General features: G+C 35.4%; 1 protein-coding gene and 1 long non-coding RNA gene across 7 annotated transcripts; both read right to left on the bottom strand.

Moving 5' to 3' along the window:
• Positions 1–1,591: 1,591 nt before the first annotated feature.
• Positions 1,592–6,931, bottom strand: LOC142637984 (uncharacterized). 6 transcript variants are annotated; one of them, XR_012844947.1, is made up of 8 exons: positions 6,235–6,931; positions 6,092–6,146; positions 5,490–5,564; positions 5,297–5,397; positions 5,104–5,151; positions 2,948–4,371; positions 2,435–2,912; positions 1,592–2,124 (listed from the first exon to the last, which is right to left on the bottom strand). It is a non-coding gene; the product is annotated as an uncharacterized LOC142637984 (long non-coding RNA). The 6 variants fall into 6 exon arrangements; XR_012844945.1 differs by having other exon boundaries at positions 2,435–4,371; positions 6,235–6,347; positions 6,445–6,931; XR_012844944.1 differs by having other exon boundaries at positions 2,435–4,371; positions 6,235–6,930.
• A 1,509-nt stretch (positions 6,932–8,440) lies between these two features.
• On the bottom strand, positions 8,441–9,601 carry LOC142641600 (universal stress protein PHOS32-like). Its single transcript, XM_075816054.1, has 4 exons — positions 9,329–9,601; positions 9,036–9,144; positions 8,678–8,796; positions 8,441–8,540 (listed from the first exon to the last, which is right to left on the bottom strand). The coding sequence occupies exons 1-4, from the start codon at positions 9,520–9,522 to the stop codon at positions 8,456–8,458; spliced, it is 507 nt and encodes a 168-aa protein (XP_075672169.1). The 5' UTR covers positions 9,523–9,601; the 3' UTR covers positions 8,441–8,455.
• Between the last annotated feature and the right edge of the window lie 3,869 nt (positions 9,602–13,470).

Genomic DNA, 13,470 nt, shown 5'->3' with positions numbered 1-13,470 from the left:
AATACCTAAAAAAAGTTCTAAATAATAAAAGCATTAAATTCAGGTAGATTTGGTCTGAAATAACAGCTCCAGAATAGGAAAAATCTTCATTAACTGAGATAGAGCTGGAAAGTCAATCAGACATTAATCCATGCCATAAATCACTCCAAATTAAGCCAGATCAGCCCTAAATAACTCGAATTAAATTTATTACGCTTTCATCTTCCTTTGAGCCAAGCTTGGAATGTCCTGCTTTAGAATCAGCCCAAATCTCTTGAATCAGCCCATTAAGTGCTTCTTTGATCTGCTTGGATCTTGCTCTTGTAATAGGCCCAACTGGAACATGCAATGGATCCTTGAATGCTTGTTGATTCTCATCATTTTCTGATGTCTTTTTTTTTTGCCGTTTTTTTATTTTGGGGCTGGGTGCACGATGAATGAAGAACACAAAAGAAACAAGATAGGATGATAACAGGAAACAAAAGATAAAGGGATAGAAAATTGATTTTAGAACCTGTGCTCTGATACCAAATGATGCGAACCTCAATCGACACGCTTTGAGACCCAACAAAAATATTGGAATATTTACCCAAGAAAGCAAAAATTTAGATTTTTGATAGAAACCCTGACCCAACGTTTATAATCGAAACGCGAACCAAAGATATAAGTTGACCTTGACCCAATGATTATAAAGAATTACAAACCAAAGGTATAAAGTTTGAACGCCACAAGGAAGAACCCCTAATAAGTTCACAGTTCTTGAAGAACCAAAAGAGGAGCAAAACCTCACCTTTTCAGATTTTTATTCAATAATATAATGAAAAACGTTTACGGACTTCAGGGTGGTGCAAACCTCAATCGACACGCTTTGAGACCCAAGAAAAATATTGGAATATTTACCTAGGAAAACTAAAATTCAGATTTATGATAGAAACCCTGACCCAACGTTTATAATCGAAACGTGAACCAAAGGTATAAGTTGACCTTGACCCAATGATTATAAAAAATCACGAACTGAAGGTATAAAGTTTGAACGCCACAAGGAAGAATCCCTGATAAGTTCACAGTTCTTGAAAAACCAAAAGAAGAGCAAAACCTCACATTTTCTTATTTTTATTCAATAATATTATGAAAAACGTTTACAGACTTCAAGGCCTATTTAAGGGCTCCATAAAACTTGACGGACAAGAAAATATATCCTAAAATAACTCCTAATTGATACCTTACCATATTAGGAATCAAATTTGACCTAAAAAGTATTAAATGCACCTAAAAACAAGGAAAATACCTAAAAAAACGTTCTAAATAATAAAAGCCCTAAATTCAAGTAGATTTGGTCTGAAATAACAGCTCCAAAATAGAAAAAATCTTCATTAACTGAGATAGAGCTGGAAAGTCAATCAGACATTAATCCACGCTATAAATCACTCCAAATTAAGTCAGATCAGCCCTAAATAGCTTGAATTAAATTTATTACGCTTTCATCTTCCTTTGGACCAAGCTTGGAATGTCCTGCATTAGAATCAGCCCAAATCTCTTGAATCAGCCCATTAAATGCTTCTTTGATCTTCTTGGATCTTGCTCTTGTGATAGGCCCAACTAGAACATGCAATGGATCCTTAAATGCTTGTTGATTCTCATCACAGGGCCTATTTAAGGGCTCCATAAAACTTGACAAACAAGAAAATATATTCTAAAATAACTCCTAATTGATACCTTACCATATCAGGAATCAAATTTGACCTAAAAAGCATTAAATGCACCTAAAAACAAGGAAAAAAGCTAAAAAATGTTCTAAATAATAAAAGCCCTAAATTCAGGTAGATTTGGTCTGAAATAGCAGTTCTAGAATAGGAAAAATCTCTATTAATTGATATAGAACTGAAAAGTCAATCAACCATTAATTCACGCCATAAATCACTCCCAATTAAGCCAGACCAGCCCTCAATAGCTTGAATTAAATTTATTACGCCTTCATCTTCCTTTGGGCCAAGCTTGGAATGTCCTGCGTTAGAATCAGCCCAAATTTCTTGAATCAGCCCATTAAATGCTTCTTTGATCTTCTTGGATCTTGCTCTTGTAATATGCCCAACTGGAATATGCAATGGATCCTTGAATGCTTGTTGAAGAATGCAAATGTTTAACCTACATGATTGCCCAATAATGAATCAAAATTTATTATCTATTTTTCACAATATAGACCAAAGCTCCAACAGACATAATAGGTGCAACAAAGATGATCCTAAGTTCTAAAGTTGTCATGAGTGCAAGTTGACGGCAATAGAAAAAGGAACAAGGACAATCATGATGTGCAGTGCTAGAATTTATTAAAACAGAACAAATGCAATCTAAAATACACACAATGCAGCAAATTTCATTTACAAATTGAATTTCAAATACTCCGAACAAATAATAACCTGCCAAACAACAGTAAGGTAAGAGAAAGTATACATACTTGTGCTCCAAATAAAGCGGATCAAATTGATCTAGAAAAGCGGACATCAATCCAACATACAAGCCTTAAAAAATCTGCAAAGAAACAAAGTACATAAAATAAATTGAACAAGGGGCGAGCTCATGTTCAAGGGTAAAAAAAAGGAAATCAAAGAGAATGATAATCAAAAGACTTATACACACGCATGCTGCTAAAGTAAATCATAATTTTTCCTCCTGCTAGACACATCATGGTCAATGGCTTTGAACTAGCAATAAATACCAAGAAACTCCAGTGTTTAGCACAAACTAAAGAACATTCAAGCAGAAATATTAATCTTCACATGTTAGGACGAAAATGACGAAATATATTGATAGAAAGTGAATATCGCCCTAGGACCTCATATAAAAATTCAAGACTTCTACGCACTCTATTGTAAACTAAATCACCATTTCCCCTGCCGTAGAAACATCAAGATTGTAAATCACAATTTCTCCACCTGCAGAAACATCGAGATTCAGTCATTCTGAATACCAACAAATAGTAAGATACAATAAACCTCAAGTTGCAGGCTGACAAAAATGACATCGATGATGAAATAGACAACAAATAGCAAGACTTCAATAAACAAAATGAAGCTGCAGGCCGATGAACTAAAGAAACACACAAGCAGAAACATTAACATTAGGCTATTATGAAGAGAATAGTGAAATCAATTGATAAAGAAATATTATTGCCTTAGGTCCTCGTCAAACTCCATCCAAAGTAAACATACCATACCTACACATATTAAATAGATTAATTTAGGGGTGACAAAATCATGAAAACCCTCCCATCCCAGAGCATGATCCAACAATACAAAACAAAACTACATTACATTGAAACCCAATCTATTAACCTATGGAGTAGGTATAAGGAAGCACAGACCTAAACTTCTCTTGTATTTAGAAAACAGTTATTTTTAAGGCATGCAGATCTTATCTAATATTGGCAACCAATGACAATAAATCACCATTGACTATGATGCAAATTCAAACCACAACTGATGCAAAAATCACCACAAGAACTACCAACACTAAAAGAAGGCATTGCCACATACGAATTAGATATAAGCTTGCCAAAATAGAATGACTAAAGTCAAATGGACAAGAATTTCAATGGAAATTCCAAACCCTCGTTGAGTGAGACTGAAATTTATAATCCTCAAGGAAACCAAATCCCAAAAAAACCATATATTGCCCAATATTAGAAAACAATAGGGTAAATAACCTTATAATTCATATGATTGAAGGAGAGAATGAAGAAAACAAGGGGGGAAAGAAAAGATTGCTTGTCGCCAAACTAAACTCCATCACTTATGAAGCCAACAACAACAACAAGCACCAAAAAAAATTCCCAGTTAGATATTTTCACAAGCACCTACAATTGCAAAAGTTGCATATCAAATAGAAGAATTTTTCCATTCGAAGCAACAAGAATTGCAAGGGAAATTTAAACCCTCACTAGGTGAGACAGAATTAATAGCAATCCAAAAAATCAAAGCCTGATAAAAGCAGTTATAGGTCCATGAATTAGAAAATTAAGACAAGCCAAAAATTGCAAAGTTCTTATGATTGCAAAAGACTAAGGACCAAAAAAAAAAATAAAAAAAAATAATCCTATAGACATATGAGGAATAGAATTTTGTCATGCACTAAGAAAGCAAAACAACTAATAAGAAAATTACAATATTTTAGTAGAAACCAACATAGCAAAACATCACCCTCACAAATTTACAAAATAAATATTGGCAGCCTATAAAGAAATTGTTGTTTAGTGAATTTGAGTCCAAAATAGCAAATCCTTCGGACTAACAATGGACTAGGCAGGATGTTGACAATATCTTCTCACTTTCAATGACTATAAAATCAAATCCAAAGAGATGAGTTAATTCCAGAAAGCACTGCTCATGCCCATCACTACAGGAAAAGAAAAATCAGAATTACTTTCCCAGGACAGCCATATGTAGGACACAATCTCTATTAATCAACCTGCCCGACACCATTAAGATGCATTACCACACTGAAATGCAATGGAAGTTTCAAAACCTCTATAAAACCAACATCAAAGAAAAGTAATGACATGCCCAAGTATTAGAAAGAAATTAAACAAGAAAAAATTATCCCTATAATTCTTATGATTGAAGCAGAGATTAACAATGGACTAGGTTCAACAGTATCTGCTCACTTTTGATGGCTACAAAATAATCAGCAACAATTCAAGATTATCGTTATGATTAAGATCCATGGACACAAGTTAATTACAAGCACATCAATCCAACATATATTCCTTAAAAAATGGGCAAAGAAATGAAGTCCTTAAAATAAATTGAACAAGGGACAAGATCATGTTCAAGGATAAAAAACGTGAAATCAAAAGAGAATGATAATCAAACAACTTCTACACACTCCCGCTGCAAAAGTAAATCATAATTTTTCCTCCTGTAGACAAATCATGTCAAAAGTCCTTTGAACTAGCAATGAATAGCAGGACATAATGAAACTTGGGCCTCAAAGATTGGACCCCATAACAATTTTTTTTCTATGAATAAGCAGGACAAAAAAATCAGAATAAGTTGCTCAAGAGAACACAACTTAATTAAAGGAATGAATCAAAGGGAAAATGACCAACAAAAGATTACAAAAACTTACCTGTTGACTGTGTGATTGGTGGTCTTTGGAAAGATAAGAGAGCTTCAGCTTCAGAGCACAAGGAATCTCAACAAACATGTATATATTATTATCTTTTAATTTTTCTATTCAGCAAGCGCATAAATATATATATATATATATATATATATATATATATATATATATATATATATATATTATCACCAAGAATTACCAATTCAAAGTTTCAACAACTATGTGCCAATACTCCAAGCTACGCAGATGAAACATTTGGAATTTATTCAGCTCTACATATCCAAGCAGAGCCATAAAGTCCTACAGAAATAACAAACTTATCTTCATTCTAATGAAAAACCAGATAAATGTTGAAGAAATGGCTTTAAAAATTTTCTTTGGAAGAAACAAACCTAAGTTTTTCAATGTATTTTTGCACATTCCCTGAAGGAATCAACATGGTCTGAGCAAACTACGAAGCTTCTAGGCTGGCAAGGAAACAATAATTTATAAATTCACTCTCCTGTAAAAATGGTTGCTACTTTGCATGCCATGTTCTACGTTACTCCTTATAGGGTGTTACTCCTCTTGGGTTCATGAAACTGGTCTAAGTCCCATAGATCAGTGATAATGTAGTCCAGAAATTATTCTAAAATAAAAAATAAAACTTTCTTGTTCTTTCCATGTTATTCCTACCAGTGTGTTGCTCTCCCTGGGTTCATGGAATTTGTCAAAGACCCATAGATCACAGATATTGTGGTCCAACAATTATCCAAAAAAGAATAAAATTTCTTGCTTAAAACTCATAGCAAGAACAAACAAATTGAAATCCTATCAAATAATGATTTCCCTTCAAAATTTCTTGATTAAAGCACAAGCACAATCTCAGATCCAATCATTTAGAACAAACACTGAGATGATATCAAATAATGCTTCCCCTTTTTTATATTTTAATTTATGAACTCCATCAGCAACCCGACAGAGTATAAAATTGAAGAAGAATTTGGGTGAATACCTAATCATGGCAGATAGAATCATGGGGAATTCGCCCTTTCCAACCACTAAAGCCACTACAGAAAAAAAGAAGCAGACATTTTGGTAAGAGGTCAATCAAAACATAAATGGAAATGAAAATTTAGAGAGAGAGATAAATATTACCTAGTTTGTGAGTGAGCCAAAAAATCAAACCAAAATAGAAGAGAAATCAATTGACAAAGAGAGATTATTGCCTTAGTCCTCAACAAACTCCATCCAAAGAAGACATACCATACCTACAAATATTAAACAGACTAATTTAGGGGTGACAAAATCATAAAAAGCCTCCCATCCCAGAGCATGATCCAACAATACAAAAGAAAACTACGCAACTTTGAAACCCAACCATCCTATAAAGTAGATATAAGGAAGCATAGACCTAAAATTCTCTAGTATTTAGAAAAAAGTTATTTTTAAGGCATGCAGATCTTTTCTTATATTGGCTGCCAATGACACTATGATGCAAGTTCAAAGCCCAACTCATGCCAATCACTACAGGAACTACCCACACTAACAAAAGGCATTACCACATACGAATTAGATATAAGCTTGCCAAAATAGAATGACTATATAAAAACAAGAAAGCAGGACAAATGGACAAGAATTTCAATGGAACTTTCAAACCCTAGTTGAGTGAGACTGAAATTTATAATCCTCAAGAAAACCAAATCCTAAAAAAGGCATACATCACCCAATATTAGAAAACAATAGGAAAAATATCCTTATAATTCATATGATTGAAGGAGAGAATAAAGAAAACAAGGGGGAAAAGAAAAGATTGCTTATCACCAAACTAAACTCCATCACTTAAGCTGACAACAGCTACAAGCCTTAAGCTGCCAAGCACCAAAAGAAAATTTATGCGAGGTACAGAGTAAGGTGGCTAATATAGTAAGCAGGAATTTTTTTTTAAATAACTATAAAATCCAAACTATATCATTAGTAAACAAATGTTTGAAACAAATTTAGTTTCTAACAAATCGAGTCCAGACAACTCGATTTTGGGCTTATGAATCAAGTATAATGTACTCGATTTGTTCATCTGGCAGCAGCTGAGGTGGACAGGGAGTCCACATCGACCTAGAAATCGAGTCCATTGGACTCGAATTAGGAAATCGAGTCCATTGGACTCGATTTCTTTGAACGTCCACCTGTCCCACATAACTTTTCCAAATAATCCCTCAATTTCCAAACACTCTCACCGTCTCCCTCAGTCTCACTCTCAAATCTCTCTCAGTCTCCACCGTCTCTCTCAGTCTCACTGTCAATCCTCTCTCAACCATCTCCACCTTCTCTCTCAGTCTCACTGTCAAATCTCTCTGTCTCCACCGTCTCTGTCAGCGACACTACACCGTCTCTCAAAAACACCCACACCGTCTCTCAAACACTCTCCCACCATCTCTCCACACACCCAAATCCGACCCAAAGACCCAAACCATCCCCACCACCACCGCAGTGAACCCAACCCAAATCCGACCCAAACCATCTCCACCCAACCCAAATCCGACTCAAACCATCTCCACCACCACCGCAGTGAACCCAACCAACCCAAATCCGACCCAAACCATCTCCACCACCACCACAGTGAACCCATCCCACAATAAACCCACAACGAACCCATCGGCACCACCATCAAACCCGCACCACATATGCCGATGTCCACTGCTCCACGGTGATCCATTCACACTCCGACTCACTCCGCCTCTCCTATGAGGACATCTGGCTCTCCTTCGTGCAAGTGAGTTTTTCGAATTTGAAGGAGTTTGAGAGGTTTTTTTTTTTTTTTTTTGCCTTATTTTCTTTTTGTTTGAAGAGTTAGGTTCATGTTTAACTGAATTAGGGTTTTGTTGTTGTTAGGTTATAGGAATTTAGTGTTTAGAGTTGTTGAATTCGAGTTGGAGTGTGTTAGGTTTTTGTTGTTATAGTTTTTTAGGGTTTGGGTTTAATGCTTGTACAAGCTTGTCTTAATTTTCAGACTAGGCAGAATTTTTAATTTTTGCATTTCATTCGAATTGAGCTTTTTGAATTTGAAATGATTTTGTTATATATATATATATATATATATATATATATATATATATATATATATATATCAATTTGAAACTTGAAATTAATGTACTTATTCTCATGCCCAGGAGGCTGTTTAGCAAATTCTTTTAAAGCAAACGTGAAATTGATGATATATATATATATCAGTTTGTTATATTTCTTTTGTCTTTTTTTTTTCTTGCAAGATTTGGACAATATTTACTAAGCCTTAAGCCACTGATTACAATCATCAAGCCAAGTCTGGGTGGTGAATACTCATTCATAGTCATAAGCTAAGAAAAGGACATCTAGAAACTCATTTATCATCTGTATGCTTCACGATCACCACAGGACACTTCACATGCTTGGCACAGTAGTCACTCACACTCCCAAGAAGAGCCCTGCTAATATAAAAAGAGAAGTCATTTCTTTGATCCTAATAGACAAAGAAACCCAAAATAATCTGAGTTAATTGAAAATGATTATCATCACTCAAAAGTTTCAAACAATACCACAAACTTAATGTCTATTTTGGTACCTCTTAAAAAAACCATATCCATGGCTTCTCATTACTAGGGTGTCAGCCCCAAGTTTGTTCACGATACTACATATCACATCCTTGGCTTCTCCACTTCCAGTTTTTTTCTCCACGTTTATCTACACAGAGTCCATCAATAACTGATCAATACTAGGAACACTCTTCTTTTCACAATATTTTTCATTACTTGTTAAGGTGGTAAGATGTGATTGAAACAATATCATTTTCATACTACCCATCACTAAACAACTGTAATTATAAACCAATGACAAGAATTTATTTAAGTAGTTATGAAATTGTTTATGTCCCTGTACTTTTTGAACTAAAAAGGCTGGTGTATCAAAGAAGAGAGGTTTACATTGGTGCCATAGCTCCTGATGACAGATTCTGCTCTTTTCATCACTGAATTCACTAGGTCACTGCCATATTTTTCCAAGGCTGAAATAACATCACTGGAAAACACATACCTTGTAAAATCAAGTAATCTTTCTCTATCAATATGGATGCACTAAAAATTGGCCATAGAAATCACTTCTTGCAGACTAATTTTGTTGTTTCATTTCAGTTCAAATCGAGATTAAACTAAAATCATATAGTGACTTTATATTCTGTAGTAATCAAGACTATAAAAACTTCTTCAAAGTGAGAAACAATTGCAAACCTGCAGCATCAAAGGAGGTGTATACAGGAGGTGGTGGTTTCACATAGAGAAGCACAAGGGTGTTCCTGCTATTATGAGAAACAAGGTTGCTGAGACACCATGATAAGGCATGCATGCTCTCCTTGCTCTCATCCACTGCCACCACAATCTTGCTCTCTGTGTTCTTCATATATGTTCCTTCCATTCTCTAGGACCTTAAAAAAAGTGTTTAGCCTCAAGTCTCTAATATATATGGCTCTTAGGAATTTCCCAGCCTTAAAATGTTGATAACAAGAGAATAGGAATCAACATTTAGAGCTGTTAGTTGTTGTGGGTTTTGTTAGTCATTGTTTTCCTGTTTTCAAGTAAGCAAGGAATTTTAGATTAATTTACATAAAATTTAAATATTATTTGTCATGGGTTCGAAACTAAAAAGGCTGTCTAATAGTCAAACATTAATGAAAATATAACAAAACAAGTGGAAAAACCTTTTTGGTTAGGATGAACATTATTAAACCTAAACCAAAACCAATAGTCATGCTATGTTTTTTTCTGGTACATCTTAAGGTCAACATCTTGCTGAGCAAAGCTTAGCCACTTAATCAAATATCTAACTAGCCAAATGGAGCTTTTTTTCCTTTTTTTTTAGAGAAAGCCACGTGGAGCTAAGCATACTATATATGTTGTATTCATAAGCTGATCCAATAATCCACTAGCAGGTGTCACATTCTTCATGAATGATTTTATACTGTCTTATTCCTTGAGAGAGTAAGTACCAAGTTTCCCTGACATATTCCAGAATTTGCTGTACTGTGTTCTTGGATCCACAGCAAATTTTAATGCTGAAGGAAAAAAAGCTTTCTACAAAACTCTGATGTTGCAGAAAACAATAAGTAATCATGCATGTTGTTTGTTGTTTTTTTGTACTATTGTCATTTATAATCAGAATGGACAGTAACCATTGCTGGATAGTTCATTAATAACATTGTTGTAATATAAGAAAAGGTGTCATATTACTAGATGGTTAAAATTAAACGAGCATATATTTAGTTGGTTTTGTCATGGGTCGTATAATTAGTATCTACTAGGTAGAGCACAGCCAATCAAGGAATGAACAATTGTCATCCAGAACACTTTCATTTTGTTATAATTATGGTTTACCCTTTTTTTTTTGCTGAATAAATACTTTATTGTAAAAAAAAACTCCACCCAAAACAGGGGAGAAACAAAAAGATCGAGCTGGAATCACCCATCTCTAACAAAGGCCTGAGATACATGAGAAGGCAAATTGGAGATGGGAACTGGCCCAGACCAGTTCACAAGAGTTGCCCATTGGGCGAGCAAATGTGTAGATACATTACCCTTTCTATGAACAAAAGAAAATTCAACATTTAAAAAGCCATTAACAAATTACAAAATATCTTCAAACATGTTAAGTTTTTTGGACAAATGATCATTTATCATGGTGTTATAAAAAGTGGTGCTAAGTTTAAATCATGTTTCCACTCTAACTCAAATTTAAAAAGTTAAATGTACTACCTGTGCAATTAGTAATATATTAATGGATAGTTGCTTCGTGTTATTGTTTTGATAGTTGATCGAGTCTAAGAAACTCGAAATGTTAGTTTATTAATTACTTTGAAAATGATGTTAACTAACGAATATGTTTGAAAATGGGTGTCTTATGCCAATTTTCTCCTTTTGGTTTTGTTTTTGTTTCAAAGAAATCGAGTGTTAAAGAGTCAAGTTCACATGGAACTCAAGTTTCTGATACTCAAGTTGCTACAGTGAAATCGAGTTTAAGAAACTTGAGATGTTAGTTTGCTAATTAGTTTGAAAACGATGTTAACTAAGAAATATGTTTGAAAATTATCTTTATATGCCAATTTTCTCCTTGCAATGTCACCCGAACTTACCTAGAAGTTTTAAGTTGATGTCTTCTATTTAGCTAGTTTTTCTATTCACTTGATTCTATCTTATTGACATAAATACTATCTCTTATGGAGCTTGTGTGCATAGTGGTATTTGGAGAATTGTGCAATAAATTAGGCTATACATTGAGATCCTTGCCAATTTATCTTGAATATGGGCTTATATTACTCGACTCCCTAAAATTGTGTAGTATGGCTGTTGTTGCTGAGGTGGTTGATGAGTTCGGTCCTAGTCCCAGGGTTCCTTCGGTGTTAAGGTTTCTAACTGAACATCGATCGTCCGCTGTTTGGGAAGGCAAGGTAAAATTAAAATCGACGACCTGCTGAATTTCTATATTCTTTTCTTATCCTTTTACATTATGTTGATTTTTTTTTTTTTTTCTAAAATCCTAAATTTGTCAATGGTATCACTAGCTTTGAATGCATAGTCATGCCCATTAGTTGGATTGAGTTAGATTGCTTATGCTCTTGCAAAATGGTCGCTTAATAATTATCTACCTCTATCATTTTCGTTTTAGGCTATAATCCTTATTTTGTCGATATAATTCTTCTTGAGCATAACCTTAATCTTGATATATAGCTCTTGTATTTTTGGTTTTTGTATAAAAAAAATAAGAAGACTACAAACGCTTCGTTAAATAGGTTGTCATAAACTCATGGAAATTCCAATTAAAGAACTTATAGTCTATTTTGTGATCAATAGCTACAATCATTTATACAAAGGTTATGGCATATTGCATCTCATCACCATGGTTCTATCATGTGTAGGATCCGGGGGTATTGAAATGTCGCGGTCGTAATGAGGAGTTTCGAAAACGAAGCCCGATGGTGGATGATCGCGTCCTCGACATTGTCAAGAGAATTGGATTAGAGGGGCTATATAGGACCCCATTTAGAGAGCTTGATCATAACTTGATAACGGCCTTTGTTGAGCGATGGCGGCCTGAAACCCACACCTTCCACCTTCCACATGGTGAGATGACGATCACATTACAAGACGTGGAGGTTCTGTTGGGGATTCCAATCGATGGTGAGGCAATTGTTGGAACTTGTGCCTTGACGTGGGCTGTTGAATGTGAGCAAATGCTTGGAATTGTTACTAATTCTGTGGTGCTTAAAGGACAGAGGATCCAAATCAAGAAGTTACTTGAAAAAATTGACCAAGGGTTGCCCGATGGTGCAGAAGAGGTTGTTGTGCATCAGTATGCACGGTGTTATATTCTAGCACTCCTAGGGGACACAATCTTCGTTGACAAGTCTGGCGATAGGGTGCATACGATGTGGTTGCAGATGTTGAGGGACCTTCACAATCCACCTCGATACAGTTGGGGGAGCACTTGCCTTGCATGGTTGTACAGAGAGTTATGCAGGGCAACCGACAAAAAGGCTAGTCAGATTGGTGGGGCCTTGATACTCGTTCAGTATTGGGCATACCCCACTTTCAAGGCCAATGACTTTAAAGTGGCTTCCTGAAAATGCGTGTTGAAGTTGCTAGCAACATGTCGAAAGCAATATCTGTGGTATACTCGTACTCGTCCATGACCATCTCTAGGCTAGTTTGCAATTGCGTTTCGAATACCCTTATGTCGGTCAGAAATTATGCAGATGTCCTTATTTGCTATCACATCCCCCAGTGCAAACTTGACGCAATCTAAAAACCACCTCCAACTAGGCCCTGACTCTTTGTCCACAACAGCAAAGGCGAGAGGCAAAACCTTGTTGTTGGCATCGGTGGCCATTGCAATCATCAACACCCCTCGATATTTACCATACAAATGGGTCCCATCAATACTGATTACTGGCTTACAATGTCTGAATCCTTCAATGCAAGGAGCGAAAGCCCAAAATATATATCGCAATATAGTAACACCTTCCTCCCTCGGTTCAGTGAGATACCAGTACCGGGTGCCAGCTTCTTGATCCAAGTATGCCAACAACAACTTTTTCAACCTTTCGTAAGACTCTTCCCAATCGCCGAATATCTTTGCAATAGCCCTTTGTTTCGCATCTCATACCTTATAGTAAGAAAGCTTATGTTCATAATACTTCCCTTTGATGTAATCTCTAAGGTGTTGAATTGTTGCTGTGTGATTTTCTCGCAACGTTGGGACAAATTCTTCTGCAAGAAAATTACAATCCATCATTCTACCATCAAGAGCCATGCCAAGGGTCATACAACTGTGAGGACCCCCATAAGATATGACCATCCATGTTCCTTGTTT

This window comes from Castanea sativa, chromosome 6 (assembly GCF_040712315.1).
Source record: "Castanea sativa cultivar Marrone di Chiusa Pesio chromosome 6, ASM4071231v1".
Taxonomy (NCBI): domain Eukaryota; kingdom Viridiplantae; phylum Streptophyta; class Magnoliopsida; order Fagales; family Fagaceae; genus Castanea; species Castanea sativa.
Note: the sequence above shows the minus strand (reverse complement) of the source record. Positions and strands in the feature narration are given on the sequence as shown.